Source organism: Plasmodium sp. gorilla clade G2 (assembly GCF_900097015.1).
Source record: "Plasmodium sp. gorilla clade G2 genome assembly, chromosome: 11".
In the NCBI taxonomy this organism is placed as follows: Eukaryota; Apicomplexa; class Aconoidasida; order Haemosporida; family Plasmodiidae; genus Plasmodium; species Plasmodium adleri (nom. inval.).
In genome coordinates, this window is record NC_041703.1 from 1,730,405 (window position 1) to 1,758,385 (window position 27,981).

General features: G+C 18.2%; 6 protein-coding genes across 6 annotated transcripts; 2 read left to right on the forward strand and 4 right to left on the reverse strand.

Annotated features, from left to right (window-relative positions):
- Window positions 1–2,851: 2,851 nt before the first annotated feature.
- On the reverse strand, window positions 2,852–3,502 carry PADL01_1145200 (dynein light chain, putative; the record flags this gene model as incomplete). Its single annotated transcript, XM_028682935.1, has 4 exons — window positions 2,852–2,896; window positions 3,004–3,067; window positions 3,163–3,232; window positions 3,373–3,502. The coding sequence occupies 4 exons, from the start codon at window positions 3,500–3,502 to the stop codon at window positions 2,852–2,854; spliced, it is 309 nt and encodes a 102-aa protein (XP_028539163.1).
- A 1,920-nt stretch (window positions 3,503–5,422) lies between these two features.
- PADL01_1145300 (tubulin--tyrosine ligase, putative) lies at window positions 5,423–13,360 on the forward strand (the record flags this gene model as incomplete). The annotated part of the gene is made up of 1 exon (XM_028682936.1): window positions 5,423–13,360. The coding sequence occupies one exon, from the start codon at window positions 5,423–5,425 to the stop codon at window positions 13,358–13,360; it is 7,938 nt and encodes a 2,645-aa protein (XP_028539164.1).
- Window positions 13,361–15,669: 2,309 nt separating this feature from the next.
- On the forward strand, window positions 15,670–19,812 carry PADL01_1145400 (conserved Plasmodium protein, unknown function; the record flags this gene model as incomplete). Its single annotated transcript, XM_028682938.1, has 1 exon — window positions 15,670–19,812. One exon carries the CDS (start codon window positions 15,670–15,672, stop codon window positions 19,810–19,812), a length of 4,143 nt encoding a protein of 1,380 aa, XP_028539165.1.
- An 844-nt stretch (window positions 19,813–20,656) lies between these two features.
- On the reverse strand, window positions 20,657–21,134 carry PADL01_1145500 (conserved Plasmodium protein, unknown function; the record flags this gene model as incomplete). Its single annotated transcript, XM_028682939.1, has 2 exons — window positions 20,657–20,804; window positions 21,049–21,134. The coding sequence occupies 2 exons, from the start codon at window positions 21,132–21,134 to the stop codon at window positions 20,657–20,659; spliced, it is 234 nt and encodes a 77-aa protein (XP_028539166.1).
- Window positions 21,135–21,820: 686 nt separating this feature from the next.
- On the reverse strand, window positions 21,821–24,610 carry PADL01_1145600 (farnesyltransferase beta subunit, putative; the record flags this gene model as incomplete). The annotated part of the gene is made up of 1 exon (XM_028682940.1): window positions 21,821–24,610. The coding sequence occupies one exon, from the start codon at window positions 24,608–24,610 to the stop codon at window positions 21,821–21,823; it is 2,790 nt and encodes a 929-aa protein (XP_028539167.1).
- Window positions 24,611–25,490: 880 nt separating this feature from the next.
- PADL01_1145700 (conserved Plasmodium protein, unknown function) lies at window positions 25,491–27,795 on the reverse strand (the record flags this gene model as incomplete). Its single annotated transcript, XM_028682941.1, has 5 exons — window positions 25,491–25,562; window positions 25,688–25,773; window positions 25,875–25,950; window positions 26,066–26,155; window positions 26,368–27,795. The coding sequence occupies 5 exons, from the start codon at window positions 27,793–27,795 to the stop codon at window positions 25,491–25,493; spliced, it is 1,752 nt and encodes a 583-aa protein (XP_028539168.1).
- Window positions 27,796–27,981: the final 186 nt, after the last annotated feature.

Consider the following 27,981-nt stretch of genomic DNA (forward strand, 5'->3'; position numbering starts at 1 on the left):
TATATTATATTTTTTTATTTATAATTATTTAAATTTTTTTTCATCATATATATAAGCACATTTTAAAGATAAATAGATTATTCTATTTAATTATTTTTATTTTGTGTATCCTACAATTTACATATTCATATAGATTCTTCTATATATATATATTTTTTTTTGTGTATATGATTATCTTAAAATAATATTAATATTTAAAAAAAGAAAAAAAAAAGAAAGAAAATTTAATGTAAAGTATAAAAGCTATATAAATATAAATAAATATATATATATATATATATATATATATATATATGCATATAATGAATATGAAAATATATTTTGCTGGTTATATAAAATTAAATTTATATATATCATATACTGTTTTTCCTCTTTTGCAAAATTTTTATTTGTTCTAAAATGTAGATATAAAAAATACAACATATTTGTAATGAAATGACAACTATATGAAACTTTACAACTTAAATAAAATTTATTTAATATTTAATAAAATTTTACAATATAAATAAATATATTTATATATATATATATTTTTTATATGTAGTCTATTTTTATTTTTTTTTATTTTGTATGTGTATGTAAAAAAGTATGTAATCAAGTGGGGAAAATGAAAAAATGGTACGAGAAAAGCTACAAAATATTATAAAAAAAATATAGAAAAAAAGGAGAAAAAAGAAAATTTTAATATATTCCCCATTAAAAAATAAAATCTTAAAAATTATATATATATAATTGTAAATATGTATGTGATAATTTATATATATATATATATATATATATTAAAAGAAATATTATGTATAGAGAAAAAAAAAAAAAAAAAAAAAAATGTATCAATTTATATTTATATATGATTTTTTTTTTCTTTTTTTATTTGTTGCGATAAAATTATAGTATGAATCTCTTGTTATTAAATAAGTATAGGAGTGTAGCTTTTAATATTACACAATGTTAGTTATAAAAATATCAACATTTGTGTATTTGTATATATATATATATACATATATATATATATATATATATATATATTATTTAATTAAATAATGTATTTATATATATAAGGGAATAAAACAAAAGAGACATATAAAAACAAAATAACATAAAAAATAAAATGCTAATATTCTTATGCAGGTGCATTAATTTTTATTATTCATTTATTTAGGTTAAATCTAGTATAGGGTTATCAAAAAAATAAAAATTATATATATATATATATATATATATACTTTATTTAATTCATTGCATGTAAATTTTGTGTCCACATAAAATATTTAATCAAAGAAATTAATAAAAATTAATAATGTAGTGAAAATATTTAATGGGGAAAAAAATAAATGTATAAATTTATATATATATATATATATATATATCTATGTTTATGTTTATGTTTATAAACACATATAGATATAAGCATATATAATTTTTGTGTTATATATTATGATATATATGTAATAAGCTTCATTGTTTAATAATATATTAATTTTTGTACTTAATTATATATATATTTTTTAGCGATTTTTTATTGATCCCTTTTTTTTTTTTTTTTTTTTTTAACCTCAAATATCAATGATGTTACATGCAAGAGAATCCACAAAAATAAAAATAAATAAATAAATATATAAATAAATAAAACAATTAATAGATTAATATATATAATATTTATTATTTTTCCTTATTTTAATGTTAATATAAATTTTATTTTAATTTTTTTCTCTTATTTTTCTTCCCTCATTTCGTGTTTATTATATTTTTACACATACATGCTTATGAACAAATTAAAGTATAACACATTACAAAGTTTTTCAGAAGTCATTTATTTTTTCGAATATAGATTTTTTATTATTTTTTATTTTAATGTTCATCTACATATATACAATTCATTTGAAATGTATTATGATTGTGGCTATTTTTCGTTTTATAAAATTATACTTATGTAGACCTTACAGTATATGATTTATATATATTATATACATGTAATATATACATATATTTACATTTGATACTTTGTTTTTTCTTTTTTACAATTTTTAAATGCTCTTATATATAAGCATGCATTGATAATAATTTAAAATATCTATTTATATTTATATGAATAATAGTGGTTCAAATAATATATATATATATATATATATATATTTTAATTGTAATTTTTTTCTTCTTTTTTGTGTATACAAAATTATAAAGTATTCCATTTTCTCATAAAAAATTACAAGCACAAAAAAAAAAAAAATAAGGAAATAGAGAATAAAATAAAAGGATGAATAAATAAATATTTAAATATTACAATATATATATATATATATATTGAAAGAAAAAAAATTTAATTTACATATAATATTAATAAACAACAAAAGGTTAATACTTTTAGCAATATCCGCTTCACTTTAAATTATATATATATATATATTTTAAATTTCATATGATAAAAAATTTTTGTTTTTTAAAAAATAAGAAAAAAAAAAAAAAAAAGGATTATGGAAAATGATCTTATACTTTTTTAATACCTCAATTTTTTTAAATGATATAATAAAATGCATACATTTTTTTTTTTTTTTTTTTATGTACACATATATATATATATATATATATATATATATACATTTATGTATAAATAAATTTTTTGTTTGGCGATGATATGGATTGTGCATATGAATTTTATAATATTTATAAAAAGGGAATATAAAAAAAATGATGAAGTAACTTATTTTATTTTTTTTTTTTTTTGAGATTTATGTTTTTTGTATGAGGTTACATATTAATAAAAATGTCAACGTAGATATATTACATTATTGTAATATAAATATATTAAGATATATAACGTCCTTTTTTTTTTTTTTTAGAAGATGAATGATATTTATATATGTATTAAATAAACGACTATAAAACAATAAGTGTTGTCCTACAAATAAAAATTAATAAAATAATTATATGTGTGTTTATAATTATGCACTTTTTTTTTTGGTTTCAATTTACTATATATTTGTAATGTATCTTTAAAAATTTTACATTAACTATTGTTTCCTTAAAAAAAAAATCGGTATGTTTGTTATAAAACAATCTAGTCGAAATACTGATAAGAGGAAGAGAATTTATGAATATATATGTGTATATATTTTTTGATATACTTGGAATAATATATATATATTTATTTATTTATTTTTATACTTTACTCCTTGATCTTTATTATCATTAAGAAAAATTTCAACAATGATTTTATATTCATTAGATGTTAAGGCTGAAATATACATATATAAATATATATATATATATATATATATATATATATATATATATATAATATAACATAATATAAACAATATATAGATAGGGTGAAATTACATTTATATATTTATTTTCATTTTTGTGTAAATATACTTTTTATATGATTTTTAATAATATTGGATAGTTTTATTGATAATTCTTTCTTATCATCTGTATGTTTCAAATTATTCCTTATATCATTATTAACTATGGTCTTTAAATCATTAATAATTTTGGTCTTCATCTTATTGAAATATTAAGCATACATAATATATATATTAAAAGATAAAATGGGATACAGATATTATAAAAAATTTTGTATTCTTTATTAATATATTCTATGACTTATTTTAAGAAAAACAATTTATGATAAAGGGATACATTATATTTTACAATTAATATAAAAGAAGTTACATATTTTTATATCTAATATTCCTACAATATTATTAGTCATTATATATATATATTATATATATGTCTATACATATATTTTATTTTATAATTTCATTATTATGTATATTAAGAATAATTGCAGTATTTGTAAATAAAATGGTTATTATTACAAACTGTATTTATTTTTACTATATCTAATATTCTGTATGTTTGTTTTATTTTTTATGCACATAAATGCATCTTATTTCTTGTAAACCGTATTTTATTTTATTTAAAAGGGCTTGAAAAATATGGCTTTCTAAATATTAATAAATTTAAAAATGAAACAATACTTTTATATATTGGAAAAAAAAGGGGGATATACACTTTATATTGTCTTATTCTTATATTTTATTATTTATTTCTATAAATTAATATATGTTTATATACTTTAATTTTTTCGTCAATTTTTTTTTTTATTTAGGATTATCAAATTGTGTCTTATGTAGACAAAAAAAAAAAAAAATATATATATATATAATATATGTGTGTATATTATGCCTATTTATATTATTGTACGTACACAATATAATGTTTTTTTTTTTTTTTTCTTTTTTTTTTTTTCTTTGTATTATTTCTTTTTTAATTTTATATTTGTGGTTATATTTTTATTATTAGTAGTAGTATTGTTGTTGTTGTTATATATTTTATCACCTTTATAATTTTATAGTAACGATTTTTATTTAATATTTAGACATATGACATTTTAGAATTAACTCTATATATTATTTTCTTACTTATATTTTCTTTTATTATTTTTTTCTCTATAAGTATATTTGTATATATACCATAAACATTAATGTTAATTAAAAATTTTTTTTTTTTTTTTTTTTGAAAGTTCAAAAAAAAAATATTAAATACATGACTATATTATTATTATATATATATATGTGAAGTTTATTTGATAAAATTTTTTCTGTTTTTATTGTACTTAAATATATCTATTTGTTTTGGTATAACCATTGGCATATACATATATATATTTATTATTATTTTTATATTTTTTTGGCTTAATTTTATTACATATAATGTTCTTTCATATTCATTATAATTGTTTTACATATATATATATTATATATATATAATATAATTGTGTTTTATTTGTTTTGTTAGAAATAAATTAAGCTTATGTTTATTAAAATGTTAGAGTCTACTTGTCTTGGCTGTTTTTTGTTTTTTTCTTTTTTTGTTACTTTTTTTTAAGGAAGCACTTGTATGCATATAAATTTTTTTTTTTTTTTTTTTTTTTTTTTTTGTACCTATATTTAGTATTAAGAAAAAATGATGAAACTGTTATTATGTTACATGTCTAAATATAATAAGAATATTTATAATTGTTCTTAAATATAATATGAATAAGCTTGTCCTTTTTTTTTTTTCTTTTTTTTTTTTTCTTTATTTTATATTTATGTCTACACAAGATTTAAAAAAATAAATGAAGAAGAAAGTAGTAAATTAAAAGAATGAATTTTTAATTTTTTTTTTTTATACTTAATTTGAGACATTACACATATATATGATATATTTATGTGTGTATATATATGGTTTATTTTAGTTTTATAATTTTTGTTTATTTCTATAAGGTTATTATTTTATCAACGTATTAAAAGTGGATCATATAAATACAAGCGTACAACCTCAAAAATATATATATATATATGTATATATGTTTGTATGAAATAAGTAGGATTATTTATATAGATGTACATCATATAATATATTAACAAAAATTATGAATCAACATAAAAATAGTAATGCATCTAAAATATTATATCCTCCTATATATACATTAAATACTAAAAAATCTTATGAAGAATCAAATTCATTTATTGTTTTAAATGCTTCAATGAAAAAATATTTGGACAAAAATAAAAATCATACAATAAATGAAAAAGAAGGAAATGGTAATATATTTCATTTTAATGTAGATAATAAATTTTTTATGAATTTAGATAAGCCAAATAACCTTAATATGAATAGTGAAAAATATTATGTAGATAATAAGTTAATAAGATGTAATAATAAGAATGATATAAATGATATAAATCTTATAAATAATAGAAATGATAAATATAACATAAATGATGAAGTCAATTTAAATTATTTACCATGTAATTCTTTAATTAATACACATAATAATTGTGTCAATAAATATAATAATAATAATAATAATGTTAATGAGAAAAAGGATATTTTAAGAAATATAAAGGAACCATTTTATTATTTTTTAAAGGAAAACAAAATTAAAGAAGATAAAAATATAATATCAAAAAGTTATGTTGTTGATAGCCTATCCCATGTTAATAGTTATATGAATCCGTATAATTCTTCATCATTTTGTAATTATGATAATGTAGAGAATAAGAAAACAAGAGGGAGATCTTTAAGTTATGTAAATAATATGGGAATGTATGTACATAACAATTTTGAAAGTAAAGAGGACAAAAATGATAATACTACTGAGTATTTTTTAAAGAAATCAAATATAACCAATGATCATATGATCAATAATAATATAAATAAATATAATCATGATGATAATAATAATAAATATAATTATGATAATAATAGACAATATTTATTTCGAAACAATTTGCAAAAAATGTTATATGCCAAAAATATAAGTAATAGTGAAAAGAATGATAAAAAAAAATATAGCTCTATAATTTATATAAAACATCAAGATACTCAGAAAAATAACAAAAAATATAACAACTTACCAGTTATTGATATTAAAGATATAAATATGAATGAAAGGCAAAATGATATATTAAAAATTAATAAAAAGAATATATGTAAAGTTATGGATAATAATAATATGACGAAAAATATTATATATAAACACAACCAAACAAACGAAATAAAAAATTGTAGTATTAATAGATTAATGCTTTTGACACATAATAATGAAAAGTTAAATAATATTTTCGAAAAAGTAGACGAAAAAAAAAATTATCATGAGAATTATTATACGAATTATATAAATAGTAATTATAATGTGAAATCTAAATATCGTTATAATAATATTAAGAAAATTATTTCTAGTAATAATATCCAAAATAATCACCTTGTTATGAATAATAAAGATTTTGTTGATGCAATAAAAACTAAAGGGAATACATATTGTGATATTAATAAACTATGTAGAGATAACAGTAAGGAATATGAAAATAAAAAAATTAGACCTATTAGAGAGGACAAGACAATTCATAAAATGGAAGAACGTTATTTATTGAATAAAAATAAAAATAATTTTTCTAAGAATATGATAAATAATTATAATGGTTTTTATTCTAAGAGTGGTAAAATCTGTACCAATAAGGAAAATAGAAATTTTTTCGATGGAACATTTGATATGAAATCTAAAATTTATAAGAAGAAAGAAGATGAATATAATATTAAAAAAGATAGTGGAATAATCATATCTGATAATAATAATAACATTTGTGTTGATAAAAAATATACAGAGAATAGTAAGGGATATAATGTTAGAAATGATGAACATAATTATATGAAATATTATAATGACAATAATACAATTATTACAAAGAAGGATCATTATATTGTTAATAATGTGTTAGATAATAAATCAAAGAATAACGAAGGTATAAACCACGTAAATATAAAGACGGTAATGTTATCAAATGATGATAATTATAAGAATGATTTGAAAAAACAAAATAGCATTAAATATGATAAAGAGAATAATAAATATGTATTTTATAAAGACGACAAAAGTGTTATGAAGAACATTATGAATCATATTAACAAATTGGATAATGAAAATAAATATGTTGATAATGAAAATATATATGTTGATAATGAAAATATATATGTTGATAATGAAAAAGGAAATAAGATCATGGAACTTATGGAAAAAAAATTTAATTTATCGAATGATATAGAAAAGTATACAAAAGAATATATAAATAATATGGATGTAGAAAAAAACACAACTCAACAAAATAACAATATAAATTATACATCAATTAAATATGATGATATATGTATTTCAAATAATAATATAAATAATAAAAATGTAAGGAATGTTGATTCTATAATATTAGAAAATAAACAAAATTTCAATTTACATAACATGAATGTGGTTCACAAAGTGAATGACATAATAAGTGTTCAAACGGAGGAAAATAATGATAGAAGCAACAACAACGATAGTAATATTAATAATAAAAATAATAATTATTATAATTATCATAATTATGGTAATCGAATACATGTCAAGAATGATGTAGAAAGAAATAAATTACTATTAGTAAAACATAATGATAATATAAAAAAGAATATAAATTATTTATATAACTCCAAAAAAGAAAATTTTGAAAATAATAAAGAAAAAAATGTTTCTTTAGTTATTAAAAGTGATCCTCTTTTTTTGAAAACTGTTAAAAATGATGATAGCAATATAGATTTTATGAAGAATATAAAAAAGAATGACATCAATAATAAATGTGTGGACAAAGATAATTTAAATTATACATGTTATAATAAAAAGAAAAAGATAGGAACATCACCAGTTGTTATTAATAATATTAGAAATAATTGTATCATTAAGAATGATGAAGAGAAGAACGAAAATAAGGAGGGTCAAACACATTTTGATATATTTTATTTAAATAAATTAAGCATGAATGTTAAAGAAGAAAAAAAGAAAAGGAAAAAAGAAAAACGAAGAAAAACAAAAAAAATGAAACATACTATCAAATTATTAAAAAAAAAAAATAAGGAAGATAATTTACTATTAAATAAAATTTTAAAAAAAAACATGTATGAAAATCATATGGTAGATGAAATATGTGCTAATAATAAACAAATTGAGAATGGAGAAGAAGAAAATAATTATCATATTGAGAGTAAGAATGAAAATATAAAATATGATGAGTATAAAGGTAATGTATCTAATATTGATAGTCTTATTATAAAAACATTGTGCGATAACAATCAAAAGATGGATGATGTTTTTTATGTAAGTCAAATAGATTGTCCAAATGAAATGTATGATAAGATAGACAATAATATGGATAAAGATAAAAATTATGGTAATAATAATTTTATGAGTAATAAGAAAGAAATAATTTCCAAAAAGGACAACGAAAAAATAAATGACATTATATTACATGATAATAATAATTGTAATAATAATAATAATAATGATGATGATGATCATGGTGATTTTTCTAACAGTTATAATATTAAAGATATTCATTGTAGTTATGAAGAAAAAAAAAAATTAAATACAGAAAATAATTGGACAGTTAATACAACAAAGGATGATAATTTAAAATGCCAACATTATTATAAAAATAAAGAAGAATATTATGTACAAATTAATAAAGAAAAAGTAAATCAAAATAAATATATCCATAATAATATTGATAATTCATTTTTAACAACTAATAATATATCAAACGTTATTTCACTTCCATGGAATAAGGATAAAGTAGTGAAAATACATTTAAAGAATAAATGTAAAGAATCAAATAAAGAAAGTAAAAAGGATGTTATAACAATAAATACTAAATTATCTAGATATGAAAGAGTGTTAATACATACTTGTATATATAAATTAAATTGGAAGAAATATATTGATAATATAAATAAGGGTATGTTTTATTGGATCGGTTATAATATTAACGATTTTGATCATTATAATTATATGAAAAAGAAAAAAGTTATTAATAGAATACCATCTATGTATATGTATACAAAAAAAAAGACATTAACCTTTTTATTATCTCACTTGTCGTTAATATTTCCTTCCTTATTTAATTTCTATCCAAATACATTTGTGTTACCAGAAAATAAAAATCTAATAAAATATATATTGAATAGTAATAATAAGGAATATTATATAATGAAACCAGATTGTGGTAGTATGGGTATAGGTGTAAAGATTATAAACAAATATAATGATATCAATATTAATATATTGAATGGATATAATAGTTATATAATTCAAAAATATATTGATAACCCATTATTAATGTATAAAAAGAAGTTCGATTTTAGAATATATATTTTATTATTACCAGGAAAAAATTATCCTAAAATATATTTATCTAAAGTTGGTTTTGCTCGTTTATGTACAGAAGAATATAAAAAAAAGAAACGATATATTTGTAATACTTATATTCATTTAACTAATTATAGTATAAATAAAGATAATGATAAATATATAAGGAAAAAGAATATACATGATAAAAATAATAATAAACAATTATTAAGTGATGTTTTTATTTATTTAAAAAGAAATGGATATGATATAGATGATATATGGACACAAATTAAGAAAATTACTTGTCTAACATCTTTAGCTATCTATTCATATATAAAAGAAAAAATTAAATATAATTTCCATAATAATTTTTATTTCTATCAATTAATAGGTTTAGATATATTATTAGATAATAACGGAAAAGCATGGTTACTAGAAGTTAATTCTAATCCTTCTTTAAGGATAGATTATATTGATCCTAATTATGCTCAATTTGAAATACAACTTGAAAGTATGTTTGATAGATATGTTAAAGAGCCTGTCATAAGTGAAATGTTTTTGATAGTTTATGAGAAAATATATAAAAAATATATAAAGAAAAAAAATAAAAAGTCCAACAATGTTATGATTCAAAAGGGTAAATTTGAAAAATGTAGGAATAAAAATGATATTTCTTATGATAATAAAAAAAACAGGATATCATCAAAGGGGCACTTAAATAATATTACTAATAATAATATTAGTAATAAAAATATTTGTAACTCTAATGGTAGTGTTAGTGGTTTATCAAATTTTAGGAGTAATAAAAAAAATGAAAAAGTAAAGTTATCTACCAAAGGAAAACAACATACAAATAAAAATAACCATTTTAATGAATTTTCACTTTATTCAGAAGATAAATATTGTATAGAAAAAAAAAAAACAAAAAATCTTTCAAATGGATATAAAAATATGGGTAGTAAATTAAATATAAGAAATAATACAGAATCAAATATATCGAGTATGTGTAATGTATCAAGTAGGAGTAATATATCTAGTGTAACTAATACAACCAATATATCATATATATCTAAAAATCAAAATAGAGAAGTAAATATATTTAATTATACAAAAAAAAATTATCCATCTTCTGATAGTGAAAAAAGTTCAACATATAATTTCAATAAAAACATTTCCCCAAATAATTATTTGAATAATATTAGAATGAAAAATATGCTAAAGAAAAAAAGTAAGGTAAAAAAGAATTTATTTCTCAAAAAAGAATATATGAGTAATGTTGATACATGTGTTGATGAAAATGATATTGGAAGTTTTACCTTGTCAAATAATTTAAATAAACGTGAACAAAACAGTAATGATTCTTTAAATGACAAGAATGAAATTAATGCTATTCATAACTTAAAAGAAGTTAATTCGAATAAATTATCTAATAAAAATTTAAATGACATTAAATATGAAGACAATATACAAAATGTGGTTCAAGATAATTTGGATGATGATGAAAAAAAAAAAGAATTTCATAAAATTCTTTATGATGATATTGTTTGTAGTAAAAAGAATCTTGATATTAATAAATACAATGATAAAAAGAAATATAATAAAGATTTAAATTTTGTAAAAATAAAAAGAAATGATATTAATGATGATTATTCATATGAATATAAAGAAAATATACAGAAGCATCATGATATATTAGATTGTTTGGATCATAAAAGTGATGTAATTTATTCAGGAGAAGAAAATATGTTTGATAATTATTCTGATATTGAAAAAGGTTCAAGATATATAAATAAAAATATTCGTAATATGCCAAGTAATGAATATAATAATGATATATATAATTATAATAAAGACAATGATATGAATGATGAAGAGGAATTATTCCAATCGAATATTTTAAATAAGGAAACATATGTCCAAATAGATAACCATGAAGATATCCAATTAGAAAAATTTTTAACTAATGACATTGAAACTTATAAATCTCTATATAGAAATATTAGTGATAATATTTTTAAAAAGAAAATCGAAAATTTAATTATGATAAGAAGTAATTTATATAAATACATGAATTGTTTAAATGTACTTGGAATTAGATATATAAATAATAATGATATAAAAAATATAGATGATTTATATAATAAGAATATTTCATTAGATTTTAAAAGATCTTATACTAAAATAAGGAAGGATGTATTACATCCTTTAAAAAACGATGTATTAGAAAAAAATATATATATAAATTTAAAAAAAGAAACAAAAAAATATTATAGCGAAATGAAGATATATAACAATTGTTATATATTATTTGATTTTATTTTAAATAAATATGATAACAATTTAAAGAAAAATAAGAAAAAGTTGGAATATTATATGGATAAAAATACATTTTTATGTATGTGTACAGATATAAAAATAAATAATATAATTGATAATGTCTATATACCTAATAATAGTACATACAATACATGCTTTGATATAAATAAAGGTTCAAACGAAAATCAAATATTCCAAATTGTCAAAGATTTATTATATAATCAATATTTAGATAGGAATAAAAAAAATAAAGTCGATAAGGAGGAGAGAAGTAGTTTTGAAAGTTCTGTGAATAAAAATATTCAATTAGAGAATAGTAGTGATATAACAAATGGAAGTATATATGATCATAAATTTTATAGTTTAAAAAATATACAAGATCCGAAAAAAACAAAGGATCAATTTATTAATAATGTACATAGTGATATATCTTCAAGAAGTGGGAAAATTGTAAGACCAAATGGAAAATATAATAATTCGGAAAAAGTGTCAGATATATTAACTACCCAAATAAATATTTACAAGGATGATAATATTAATAATGAAAATAATAATAATAATAATAATAACAATATTTATAATGATAATATTAATAATGATGGTACTAGTTTTCTTACAAACAATTATATGAATTCTACCTGTGTTACATTTTGCCCATTCACATTAATTCCAAATTGTAACAACATTGTAAACTTTAATACCATTGGATTAAGTAGCACTAAATATAAAAGTAAAAGGAAAAAAAAAATGAATATATACGATTTAGAATATTTATTTAATAGACAAGTATTTTTCAGTAAATATATAAACAAAAATCAAGGGTTAACACTTATTGATTTTTTTTTATTAATGCAGGCAATATCTTTATTAATATTCCCATATATTAGTCATTTATGTATATATAATACTATATATCCTTATAAGAAGGATTTTTTTGATAAATTAAATAATCAAGAAAATAATATTTTTTCTAATATATATAGTGATGTGGGAAATATTAAAAATGATAGAAAAAAAATAAATATTTGCGTTTATAATAAAAAAGTTCAGGACGAAAAAATTATGAATGAATCTAATTTAATATCAGAGAAGATAAAGAAAAAAAAAAAAAAAGGAGATTTCATATGTGAATATGATATGTCTCTAAATAATAAATTTCATGTTCATAAAAATATAATTCATAACAAAGATGATTTTTTATGGCATAGAAATATTTGTAGTAATATTTATAATTTATATGAATATATTCAAATGTGTATTAATCCGAATGTAAAAAATATATGTTTGGAGACTTTCTTAATATATATTTTTAATAAATATGGTTTAACATGTAATTTATAATATCTCAAAGAATTTAATATAACTGAATTTTTGGTATAATTTTATAGCATTTAAAATTAATGTTACACTCTTATATGATTGAATAAATAAATACAAATAATAACATATATATATATATATATGTGTGTGATTTATAATGTTGTTTTTATATATGCCTCTTAAAATTTTGTATATATAACTTATCATATTGTTCATTTATAAAATTATTACTTATAATTACTGTTCATATATTTTGTATAGTTTATACAAATTAAAAAAAATATATATATACTTATATATTTTTACATTTATTTTGTGTATGTTTTATTTCCTCATTTTATATATATATATAAATCAAATTTTAATTTTTTTTTCTGGCTATCAATACTTTAGGTTATTTTTTATTTTATTATATATATATATATATATATATATATATATATATATATATATATATATATTAATATACATATATATTTTTTAGTTGTTTTTATTTTGTATAAATAAAAATATGTACACACATATAGATATCTATATACCTTTTACCCTAATTTTTAGAAAAGGACAAATGGATATATTTATATATATATATAAATATAATAATGTGTAGGGACACAAATTAAGCTATTATTTTACTATTTCTATAAGGATATATTTATTCACGCATTAAAATTATATATATTATTTATTTTTGAAAAAAAAAAATTTTATGTCTATTTAATTTTTTTTTTTTTTTTTTTTTTTTCTTTGAGTACAATTATTTTGTAAGTAAAAAAAAAATATATATTGTTAACATTAATTTTGTAATTAAGCATATTATTATTATTCAAATTCATAAAATTGATAAGTCCTTAAATAAGGATATAAATTCTTATTGATTTCCTTATTTTAAAAAGGCTGTACAAAAACGAGTGGAAAATAATAAAGAAATAATATAAGAAGGAACCATGTATAATATTATATATATAATTATATTAAATACATCAACATTTTAAGATGAATAGAATGATGTAATAGTTATAAAGAAAAAAAAAAAAAATACGTACACAAAAAATTGTAAAGGAATGTTGGAACTCTATGTATGAATTTCACATTATTTTTCATAATTTTGTAAATATTTTATATGTTTATCAAAAATAAATGAATTAAAATAAAATAAAAAAAAGAAAAACAAAAATGTACATACATAAATATATATAAAATATAACTTTTAAATATATATATATATATATATATATATATATATATATATTATCTTAATTTTTTTTTCTTTTTATGACAATGCATTTTATATTTATCCAAATATAATATACAGGAACATAATAAAAAAAAAAAAAAAAAAAAAATTGTTTTAATAAGAAATTAAAAATAAAAAAAAGAAAAAATAATTCTTTATCAAGATTATTTATGTTCTCAAAATTATTATTTTATTTGTACCTGATTTTTCGTAAATATGAATTATTATTATTATATATGTATATATAATTTGTAACATTTTATCTTATTTTACTTTTTATTATTGTAAATATTATATATATATATATATATATATATATATTTAAGAAAAAAAAGAAGAAAAAAAAACAGTATACATTTTCTAGATCCATATTTATTATAACTCATTAAGGTATATCCCTTTATTATAATTGTACTTATAATGAGTGTGATGTATTAAAAAAAAATATATATATATAATATTATATAATCATATTTTGTGTATACATAAATATGATTATTTAGAGATTTTAATATATATATATATATATTAATTTATATAATCTATTTTTTTTATATATTTTATTATAATATTCAATATATGTTTATAAGTATTTGATATTATAATTTTTATATAAAGTATATTTAGATTATCCTAATGATATGATTTTTTCATATAACAATATATATATATATATATATATATATATATATATTTATAAAGCTTATGTTTTTTATGATGCATATATTTAAAAATAAACGTAGTGTGCATAATATAAACTAAACAAGTGAACAAAAGAAAAAAATATATATAATTTTTTTTCTATTTTTATTATATATATAATATATAGTTATATTACGTATTAGAAAGAACATCTTACATAGTGTATATAACATTTTATATATTACATATTAAGTAAAACGTCGTAGATAGTATATATAACGTTTTATATATAACATCTTACATTCACTGTGAATGTATTTCAAATGAAGTGTTATAATTTATGTATGTATAAAATATATAGTTACATATATATACCATAGTAATTCTTGTAGAAAAAATTAAAAAAAAAAAAAAAAAAAAAAATATAAATATAAATAAATCATATGATATAATGGTTTATGAAGAACATAATACAAAAGGAACAGGAACAACCGATAAAAATTCTCACAATGAAGAAAATGTATTAAAGCAAAAAACGTATACCAAAGTAATCAAAAAAAAGAATGATATAGATATAATTAATGACAATCAGAATAATGTTATATTAAATGAGAAAAATGAACAAAATATATCTTGTGATTTAGAAAATGGGAAACATGGTAATTTATTGGATAAGGACAAAAAGATAAGAGTGAAAGAAAAAGATACCATGCTTTTTGAAGGAGAAGGAAACCCTAATACACTAAGCTTCAATAGCAATTCAACAAATGAAACATTAGATATTAATAAATCAAATAAGAATGGAGCAATTTTATATAATATACAAGATGAGAATATTAACAAAGAAGAGAAAGATAATAAAATATGTGACGTGAATATAAATCCGTGTGATGAAAAGGAAAAAAATAAAAAATCGAAAAATTATTATACTAATAATAATGGACAGGATAATGATAATGATAATAATTATAATTATTATAATAATGAAAATAATCATAGTGAAAATAATCCTAATGATGAAAATAAAACTGAACTTGATATCTATCAAAATGAATTTAAACAATCTTATGAAATGAATAATAAAGGATGCAAAAAAGTATATAAAAATAAATTGACAACAGAGGAAAAAAACAAAAAAATGATTAATACAAATATATATGAACCTAACAATTTTAATGATAATATTGAAAATTCCACATATGAGAATAAGAGTGATTCTACAAAAATGGAGAGTTATGAAAAAAACAATAAAACGTTAAATAAGGAAGAGGACAAAAATTGTTTTATAAAAGAAAATGAAGAATCAGTAAATGATATAAATAAAGAAAAAGAAATAAATAAAACAATAGAAAATTGCAATGATATATTTAATGATCCTATGATAAATCAGGGAGATGATGATTATACTCTTATGAACAATGTGAACAATAAAAAAAGGGAATATACGAAAAAATATAAAAACAAGAAAATATGCCCACAGGATAGTGACAAGTATGAACCAAAAATAAATGACGATGAAGAAAAAAATAAAAAAAAGTGTATGAAAAGAAAAAAATTTGATGTGGAAGAACAAGGAAATGTATATAAAAACAACGAAAAAGATATTATTAATAGTGATAATAATAAGATTAATAATGTTTTAGATGATATTATATCTAAAACAGAAAAGAAGGGTAAGAAAAATGAGGACGATAACATTAATGAAGAAAATGTTGCTAAATCTTTGGAAACAGGGGTAATAAAACATACAAATAAAATTAAAAAAAAGAACATTAATATTATTAAAAATTATGATATGACAAGTTCTAATAAGGATATTATTAGAAATATTAGCACAATTACAACAAGTACTAATAATACTACAGCAACTAAAAATAATACAGAAACTAAAAATAATACTTTGGAACGTACCACTGCCTTTCATAATAATAATTATTATAAGGAAGACATTAATATTGGTGAAGATATAAATAAATGTCTTGGTGAATTGAAAAATAGCCAAGAAAAGTCCCAGAAAGACAACACGAATAATGATAGTGGAGGGAAAAAGAAATATAAGAGACTTTTGAAAAATTTAGAAATTGATTTAAGCAGCAAAACTATAGATCATGATATTTCTAAGAGGATTAGAACATGGAGTGGAAATTTAAGTTTGAAAGAAAAAATTAATTATTTTATAAAAAATAATATTGCAACGAAAACTGAATATAAATATGGAAAGAAACCTAATACCTTATCTATATGTAATCAATTTAATTTATATAACCATTTAACTATGCTAAATGATTTTAATAGATTACATTATTATAGAGCAGCTATGAGATGGACTGGACATAAGGATATATCATGTGAATCAGATAGTAATAATATGTTAGAAAATGGAAAGAATTGGACTAATACATGTTCTGTTAATTCAATAAGAAGTAATAGTATAAATATGAACAATTCAAATAATGGTGATAATAATACTTTAAGTTTATGTTATACTGAAAGTATTAATAGTATGATGAATACTGCTAATGTAAATACTATGGACAACTTGAATTTATATAAATTAAATAATATGAAGAATGGGAATAATCCATATATTTTTTTTGAAAATAACAAAGGTTGTTATGTTTATAATAAAAACATTATTGAAATAGGGACGGGTCCATTATCTTTATTATCCATTAATGCTATATTAAATGGTGCAAAACATGTAGATGCTTTAGAGGTTAATAGAGATGCTTCTGAGATGGCCAAAAATTTAATAGAAGGATATAATTTAGAGGATTATATTAAAATTATAAATTGTTATTCGAAGGTATATGAATATAAAGAAAACGATAGTCAGAGAAAATCAAAGAGAAAGAATCTTTCATACAACTTTAAGGACAACAGTTTGGATGAACATTATTGTAGTAATTTTAATTATGATTTAATTATAAGTGAAGTCATTGGTGATTTTGCTTCACAAGAGGGAGTAGCTGATATATATTTGGATTTACATAAGAAAATATTTTCCTATAGAAAATATCAAGAATATTTAACAAATTGGAATGAATCTAATAATAGTACTGTGGATTTGTGTTCTTCAAAAATGGAGGTATTAAAAGATAAGGAATTGAACAATAAAGAAACAGATATAAAAGTAGGTATAACAAAAATAAACGAAGATGATAATATAAAATATGACGATAAAAATTTAAGTAATATTAATATTGAAGAGGAAAAAAATTATGATAAAAATAATGATAAAAATAATAATAAAAAATTTAATGTTAATATTATGAATAAAGAGAACAAATTAACATATAATCAATTTTCCTCTAACAACGAATTATATAATTGTGAAGAATTCTTTAATATGAATATCAAAAGTATTCCATATAGTGTTACTACATTTTATTGTCCTGTTAAGTTTCCATATACAGATAATATAATATATAAAAGTGATCAATATCCTGAAAGAACTATTATTAGCCCTAAAAATAAATTATTACAATCTGTTACTTTAGATTGGTCCAATTTGACTTTAAATAGTGATGGCAAGGAGGATACTACTGATTTTGGGGTATTAGAATATTTGTATCTAGAACAAAATATAATTAATCAAGTAATACAAAAGAGAAATCATATATTTTGTGTTACGAAAAGTGGTCCGTTTTGTGGATTTCTAATAACTATTGATGTGGAAATAAGAAAGGGTGAACATTTTGGTACTAAATATGGAACATGTGATAGTTGGTATACTAATATTGTTTTATTAAAAAATGAAATAATGTTAGAAGAAAATGATTTAATAATTAATAAAACATATACTAATTTGTTAAATTATAATGAACATTTTGTTGATAAAAAAACTGTATTAGTTTCAAGACCTTCCTATACATTTTATGGTTATATATTAAGACCATTTAATGAATGTACTAATTTGGATACCATACCAGAAGATGTAAATACAATGAATAGTTCATCTAATTCGTTATCAAAGGAATTAAATAATTTATGTAATGAGGATAATTATATATATTTGGATGACGAATCTATATTATTATTAGATCAATTAAATTTTTACGAAAAAAATTTATTATCCACAAGTACATGTAAAGAAAAAGAGGAAGGATTATATGATGACAAAGATGGGGTGAATAACATATATAATACTGATGAAGTAAAAAATATGAAGGAGGAATTTGATAGAGACACTATAAAAGTAGAAAAAAAACATATAGGAAAAAATTCAAAACAGAATGAACGATCTCAAAAAATTAAAAAAAATAAATATTTTGCGGTCAAAAAAAGATATAAGAAAAAAAAAATGGAATTAGAAAATATGGAACATAAAAAACTTTCTAATGAAAGCAAAGAAGTTTATGAAAAAGATATAGAAGAAATTACTGAAAATTATAATTTAAATACACAATTATATTTGGAAAAATTAAAAGATAAAATTTTAATATATAAAAATATAAAATATAGGATATTAACTTTTTATGATCCAGTGGTTATTGATTATGATGAACAAGCTACTGTGATATATAAAAAGGATGATATATATAATAGTAAGGAAAATAATGTAAACAAATTTGTGAATAATGTATATCAATAAATGATATCAAGGGGAATATAAAAAATTATATACTATAAAAATATATATCATATTAGATTTTATATATTCATAATTTATAACAGAATTATAGGAAACATTCCACCTTTAAAAAAAAATATATATATGTATATGTATATATATATATATATATATATTTTTATATTTATGTTTATATTTTTTATTGTTACTTTTTGTGATTCCTTTATCGTTGTCCTATACTTTTTTTTTTTTATTTATTATTATTATTATTTTTTTTTTTTTTTCATAATATGTTAGTTATGCATCATACTATTTTTCTATCATGTGATTCTTCCATTAGATCGTATTTCCATCATTCCATTTTTCAGACCAAATGGTTTTTTCACATTATAAACTTTTTTACATTATATTATTTTTCACGCTATATGATTTTTTTCACTATATGATTTTACAATTTACACGATTTTTCAAATGTAAATTTTTCACACTATACCTTTTCTCACATTAGTTTTAGTGTTGCCTTTTCATTAACTTAGAAAAGATAATATAAATTAATATACTGGATTATTTACATATATATGTATATGTTTATATATGCATAGGATTTGTTTTATTTTCATAATTATTAACTATTATATTCACAAAAGGTATAGAATATAATATATCTTATGTTAATTTTTGAGTTTTAAAAATTAATATAAGTTTTTTTACAAAAAGGGAAAAGAATATAATAAAACTGTATAATAATATGTATGTCTATATGTATATTTTTATTTTGTACATAATAGAAAAAAAAAAAAAAAAAGGAAATAATAATTTATAAATTGTATCTATCTATATATATATATATATATATATATACTTCTCATCTTTTTAATGATAAAAGAACAGTAAACATAATAAAAACCATATATGTGACAGTGTGGTTGTGAAAATTAATAAACGACTCAGCTTGGGGTGTAGCAGGGTCCACACCACCCATTGCCATTCTCCACATTTTAGGTGCATCACATCTAAAATAAAAAATAAAATGTGCCAAAGGATATAATTATATATATATAAATACATATATATATTCACGTACTGATCACATAAAAGAAAAATATTATATGTACACACGGGATAATGGTAATATTACAGTATAATATATATATGTATATATATTAATCCTATATATCTTTCAAATATATGTTACATATTAATTATACTAAAAAATAAAATAATGAAAAAAATAAGTATATATTATTTTACACATACCTTGCTATATCAAATTTTGGCACTAGATTTGTTTTCAATATATTAAAATATTTGGATAAAAATACATTTTTCCTTTCTTCCAACATGATGAAAAATTAAAGGGAAAAAAAGAAAATCGAAAATGTGTATAAAATTTTGATTACGAGTACTATTTTTATTATATCTTTTTTAAATATCAAATATATATATATATATGTATATAATATTATTATAAAAAAAAAATTTATATATTATATAATAACAAATAAAAAAAATTATAAAAATTTTTGGAAAAAAAGAAAAATAGAAAATATATATGAGTTGTAATATAAATTGCAAAAATAATTTTATTCAAAACACGTATTATATTATATATATATATATATATATATTATATATGTGTATTTATAAATATATTTATTTTTTTATGGAAAATAGTGCCAAGTTCATTAATTTTTTTTTGAATTAAAAAAAAAATTTAAAACATCAAAATTTAATGTTATAATATATTAAAGTTTATTTGTCGGAATAACATTTTAAAAGAAACAATAAAAAGCACACATAAAAAAAAGAAAAAAAAGAAAAAAAAGAAAAAAAAAGAAAAACAATTTTACAAAAATAAGTAAAAAATAGTTAATTATAAAAAATACAAAAATATAATTTAATTATATTTATCATTAAAAATGTGTATAATATATATATATATATATATATTTATATTTATATATAATATAATAAATAAAATAAGAATTATAATTTTTATAATATCGTTTTAATTCCACTTCATTTTATTTCATTCTCGTAGTAACCTTTTTAAATATAAATATGCCCCTTTACCTATTCTATAATTAATTTTATTTTGATTCAAGGGAACATTGGGAGAAAAATAATTATAACTATTGTAGACTTTATCAACTGTGATATTATATAGTATATGTATTTTATTTAAATTATTATATATATCTTTATTCTGAATATCATTAGAATTATTTTTATCTAATAATGATAAATGATTTTGTACTAAGGATAAGCCACTTAAAGCATAACACGTATGATAATAATCTATCCTTTCTTTTGGTTTATCTTTCATTCCTCCCTTCCTATTTTGTGAACATAAATGTAAATAAAGTTTTAAATAATTTGCATTGAAAAGAACATTTTTTTTTATATATTCATTTTTGTAATTTTCAAAAAATAATATATCTTCCATAATGTTTGATTCCTTTGATATATTCTTGACATTTTGATAGTTCAAAAATTTTGTTTCTTCATTTGGCATTTTATGATATGTTGATACATCTTTTTGTTCATATAAATAATTATTAGGATTATCATTATTTAGATTATTACATTTAAAATGTTTATTTAAATATTGATTCAAACAATTTGATTTTATATTATTTGTATCTTTATTTGAATTTATATTATTTTGTTCACACAATTCATGTGATTTTGAATAATCCTTTATATCATTGTTTTTTTCTATATTAATATAGTCGTCTATATTATTATTATTTATTCCATCTTTATTAAAAAGTATTTTTTTTAACATATATATTTCATTAATTAGAAAGAATATAGAACCCATCCAAAATGAATAACATGAATCGACCAACTTATTTGTTCTTCCCATGAATGCACCTTCTATATTACTTTGTTTACTCATTAACCAATGGGTTAAATTTTTCAGATTTATTTTATTAACTTTTCCTAATATACATAATGTAGCTAATGCACAATAAGAATACCCTCCATGACATTCTTGAAATTTTTCACTTGTAAAACCACCTTCATAATTCTGACATGACATAATATATTTTTCAACATTTTTTTTAACCTGATTTGTTAATATATGACACATAGAACAAATAGAAATAGCACAATAAGTTCCTCTCATATCAATTTCTCCATTTATATGTACTCTAAAAGATCCATCTTTACATTTCAATTTTAATATATAAGAATGCAATTTTTTTTTATCAAGAAAGCTTAAAAAGTTATTTTCTTCATCATGTAAATATATAAAAACACAGACAGCTGCATATGTTGTTGCAATGTGTGTATATTGATTTAATCCTCCACCAAATCCTCCATCATTATTTTTTATTTTGTTCAGATAAAGGAAAACACACTTTTTAATATAATCAAATGTAGGTTTACCTATTTTTTCTTCAATTTCAAATGTGTTATATAATAAATGTATGGAATGTATACACCAATAAAAAATCCAAGGCTTTGAAGCTTCTAAACTAATTAATTTTAAATTCTTTAAAAAAAATATATCAAGACAAAATTTGAAATGAAGATGTTTTTCTAACTGTAAATTTAATATGCTCATAAATTTATTTAATAAATTGTTTGATTTGTTTAATTTAAAATTATATTTGTAAGTTGATAATATGTAAGGGTCTTCTCTTTTTATATGAATACTCTTAAATTCGACTATGTTAAAATTTAAATTATTTTTTGAATCAAGTTTTTTATCATTTATAAATTTATGCAAATGAATGGCTGTGTTATTAAAATATTCATTGTTATATTCTTTCGTTTGATTATTTATATAATCTATATTGTTTTCATTTTCAAAATTTTGAGATAGTTCCTTATGATGCATTTGTTTAAAATCTTCATATGTATGTAAAGATGTATGAGTATTAAGAATATTTTTATTATCCATATTGTTTATTTGTTTTATGTAGGAATATATTGTATCGAATGTATAAGATTGGTTTTTGAAGTAAGAAGAGATATCTTCAATTTTTTCTACATTATTAAAAAGAAAATATATAATTATATCTGGTATATGTATGTTTGGATTATTCAAAAGCATATCAATGATAGTGGAAGAAAAGGAGTTGTAATAAATTGTTAATATTTGTTTTTCTACTTTTAATTTTTCTTTTATTGTTTTACTATTTTTATTACAATTTAAATCAAAATTGAAAAAAGCATTATTTAAAAGATGGTCATTATTGGTTATATCACAAAATATATATTTATTATCATTTTCAATGTAAGTCGATAATGTTTCTTTTTCTATATTATTTTGCTTACTAGATAATTTTGTTTCATTGTTATAAATATCTGTATATTTTTCACACAATTCTTCATGTGAAATATCTACTTGATTATTTTGAGTTAAATTATTTATATTTTGGTCCTTTATATTATTATGTAAATGTTCAGATTTATAATTGTCTGATTTATAAATTTCATTTATACAATGATCATTTATTTTATGTTGTTTAATGTCCATATTATTAAAAAAGAGGGAATTAAAAAAATTATCATCGTCTATGGAGTTTAAATATTCTTCATTTATAATATCTGATGAGCATGAAGAGAGACTTGTATTCATACTATTTTTTTCTGCAGTATCATAATTTAAATAATTTTCATTTATATTAAATATATAATTAAACAACAATTTTATAATATTCTCTATATAATTATATGATGTTTCATTTTCAAAATCTAAATTAATCTCATACTTATCTTTTTCATAATTTATTAACTCATATAACAGGTGAATCAAAATTTTGTACTTATGATATCTCAACAAATACGAATCATTTTTTTCCATTTTGAAGTAAATATATTTTTTATAATATTTATATATTAAATGTAACAGTCAAAAATTATTTCATAATATTTTATTGTTACAATAAATACAATGGAAATATATATATATATATATATGTATATTATTCAAATTAAAATTGATAAAGAATATTTCAAATTTGATTAAAATAAAGATCTACTTTTTTTTTTTATTCGGATAAAAAAAAAAATATATATTGCAAATTATAAATTGTACATTTTTCTTTATTCAATTTTTTCACCCACATAAAATATATATATCTATATTTTTAATTGAAAGCTTTTGATATGAGTTTAAATTTTTATTTAGTATCCTTTTCTATGAAAAGGGAAAATTATAACGAATTGGAAAAAAAAATAAAAAAAACATAAACATAAAAATAAAAATAAAAAAATAAATATTAAAACATAAACATTAAAACATAAAAATTAAAACATAAACATTATAACATAAAAATTAAAACATAACAATAAAAACAGAACTTATATAAAAAATTAAATTTCTAATTAAAATTTAAATATAATTAAACAATAAATTAAATTAATACATAAAAAAAAAATGTATACATAAGTATAAATATATATATATATATATATATATATATATAAAGATTGAAATATATGTAATAAACATATACTGAAAGAATTATAAAATTAAATATATGAAACTAATACGAAAAATTTTTAATTATTATATTTATATATACATATATTTATATATTTTTTTTTTTTTTTTCGTAACTTATTACTTATGAAAAAAAAAAAAAGTTAAAGAATAGAAATGAAAAGAAAAATATGGATATACTTGAATTAAACAAAAGTAGTTAATTTATTTTATTTCATTTGTTTTTGCAATGTTTTACTTAAAGGTAATTGGTTAATACAAAAAAGGTTCCTTTAGATATAAATTTGGAGACTTTGGCATTTTCATTCATCTAAAAAATAAAATTTATAAAAATAATTAATTCATGTTACTCTTTGAGTTGTGTGTAGATATATATTTTTTATGCATAGAGATGATATAATGTTTTTAGTTTTTATATATTTATTTTTTAATTACTTCTAAATAATATTTAATTATATCATTATTATTAGAACAAAGAATAGCATCATATTTCATGGCTATTTTTATAATAAAGTCTATATCTGTAGAAATAGAAAGAGCAAAAGAATAGCAAAGGTAAAAAGCATATTGCGAAAAAAAAAAATGGAATAACTTTTTTTTGTATATTTATTTATGTCAATACCTTTATGATTCATGGTAAATATTCTCGAACTAATTTTCCTATATCCAATTTTTAAGAGACCATCTTTCTTTAATTCCTAATAACAAAAAGAAAAAAGAAAAAAGAAAAAAGAAGAAATTAATATAACCATTCTATAATATTCACAATATGTGTTAATGTTTTATTATATATATATGTTAATTTTTGATTACATTTAGAACATATAATTGAAAAGTTGCTGGTTCATCCAAGTTATTTTCACAAAATGCTATTTCATTATACCACCAGTGGGGAACATATACCTGAATAAATTTTAATAAATAAATATAATGTGTACAAATTTTATAATTTTATACATATTAACTGTAATTGGGCTACTTTTATATGAACAAAAGGATATAATAAAATGGACATAATATATATATATAAATATATATATATATATATATATATATTTATTTATTTATTTATTTATTTTATGTATGCTTGTTTTCATTCCTTTTAAAAAGCGTACCATTGGCTTTAATCTTTTTTGAATCAATGAAGTGACGGCATATATTAATCTAGAGATAGATATTTTTGTCTTATATTGAACTAAATAAGAATATTCATCATTTACTAGAACATCAAAATTAAAATTTTTATCATCAATATATCCATCCATACCAGAACATATGTTTAATGCATCTAAAAGTACAATTTGAGTAGAATTATTTATATATCTTAAATGAGGTTTCCAAGTAAGCATAATATGATATTTATTTTTATCATTTAATATTTTTTCATAATAAGAACTATTATTATTATAAGGGAAATTATTTGTTTCATTTTTATTATTTAAATTATCAATTTCATTATTGTTATAATTTAGAGGGTAAGAATTTTTACTTTCATTATCTTTGTCATCACTTTTCTGTATATTATAATCAGAGAATAAGGATGTATTATCTTCTTTATAAAAATATATAACTTCATATGAATATCTTAATAATATAATATCATACCCTTTTAATATTCCAAATTCATTATAATCAGATTTATTTAAATATTCGTCATTAAATACTCCATCTGTATATGTTTTTCCTATGCAATTTATGGTTTCACTTTTTATTTCTGTATGAATCAGAAATAAAATAGATAAATGTTCAGGTTCGAAGATATCATTAATATATAAGATACTTTTTATTTTTTGATGTTTTAAAAAATTAATTATATAGTCTTCTTTTTCATTCTGTAAAACATTTGTAATATCGTCTTCAATAACATTTTCCACATCAATATCAATTGATTTATTAGGTGAATTAATATTTTCGTTATTCAATATTGATTCACAATTTTGGTCTATTGTATTGTCATAATTGTTTTTATTTTTTTTCCTTTTTTTTTTATTTGTATAATTATTTTCTTGTTCTGAAATTATTTTTTCAATATTTTTAAACATTTTATGTTTAAAATTTATAGTGATATGTCCAGTACTATCAATATATTTATGTATATTTATTTTAAGGGGTGTCTGGATTAAAAAGAAAATACGTTCTTTATTACATGAATCGTTTAATAAGTAATAAGAATAATTTAATATCATATCTAAAAAATTATCTAGCTTTAATATCATATTTTCAAAATAATAAAACCATGTATAGTAATATATCTTACTACTAATATTTTTATTTATTTTTAATTCTTCATATATATAATATACATTGTTTTTCCCTTCTTCATCATTAAAATGACTTTCTAATTCTTTAATAATACAACTTTGCATATAATGTCCTTCATCTATATATATATTCATATCTTTATTAATACTAATATCATATTGGGTTGATTTATCTTCTTTCTTAGATCTCTTAGTAATTTCCTCCTTATGGGTATTATCCACATTTTCTATTTTATCATTTTTTTTTTGTCTATTCTTATTCCTTTTTTTAGATTCTATCATTATATGTTGCAAATATTAAATACATGTTAAAATATAAATATATATATACAATTGTGTGTATTTTGAAATAATAATTTTTTCATTTTTATATGATATATTAAAAATGTAAAGCCATACATACATATATATATATATATATATATATATGAATATGTTTATGCTTATATATATATATATATAAATATA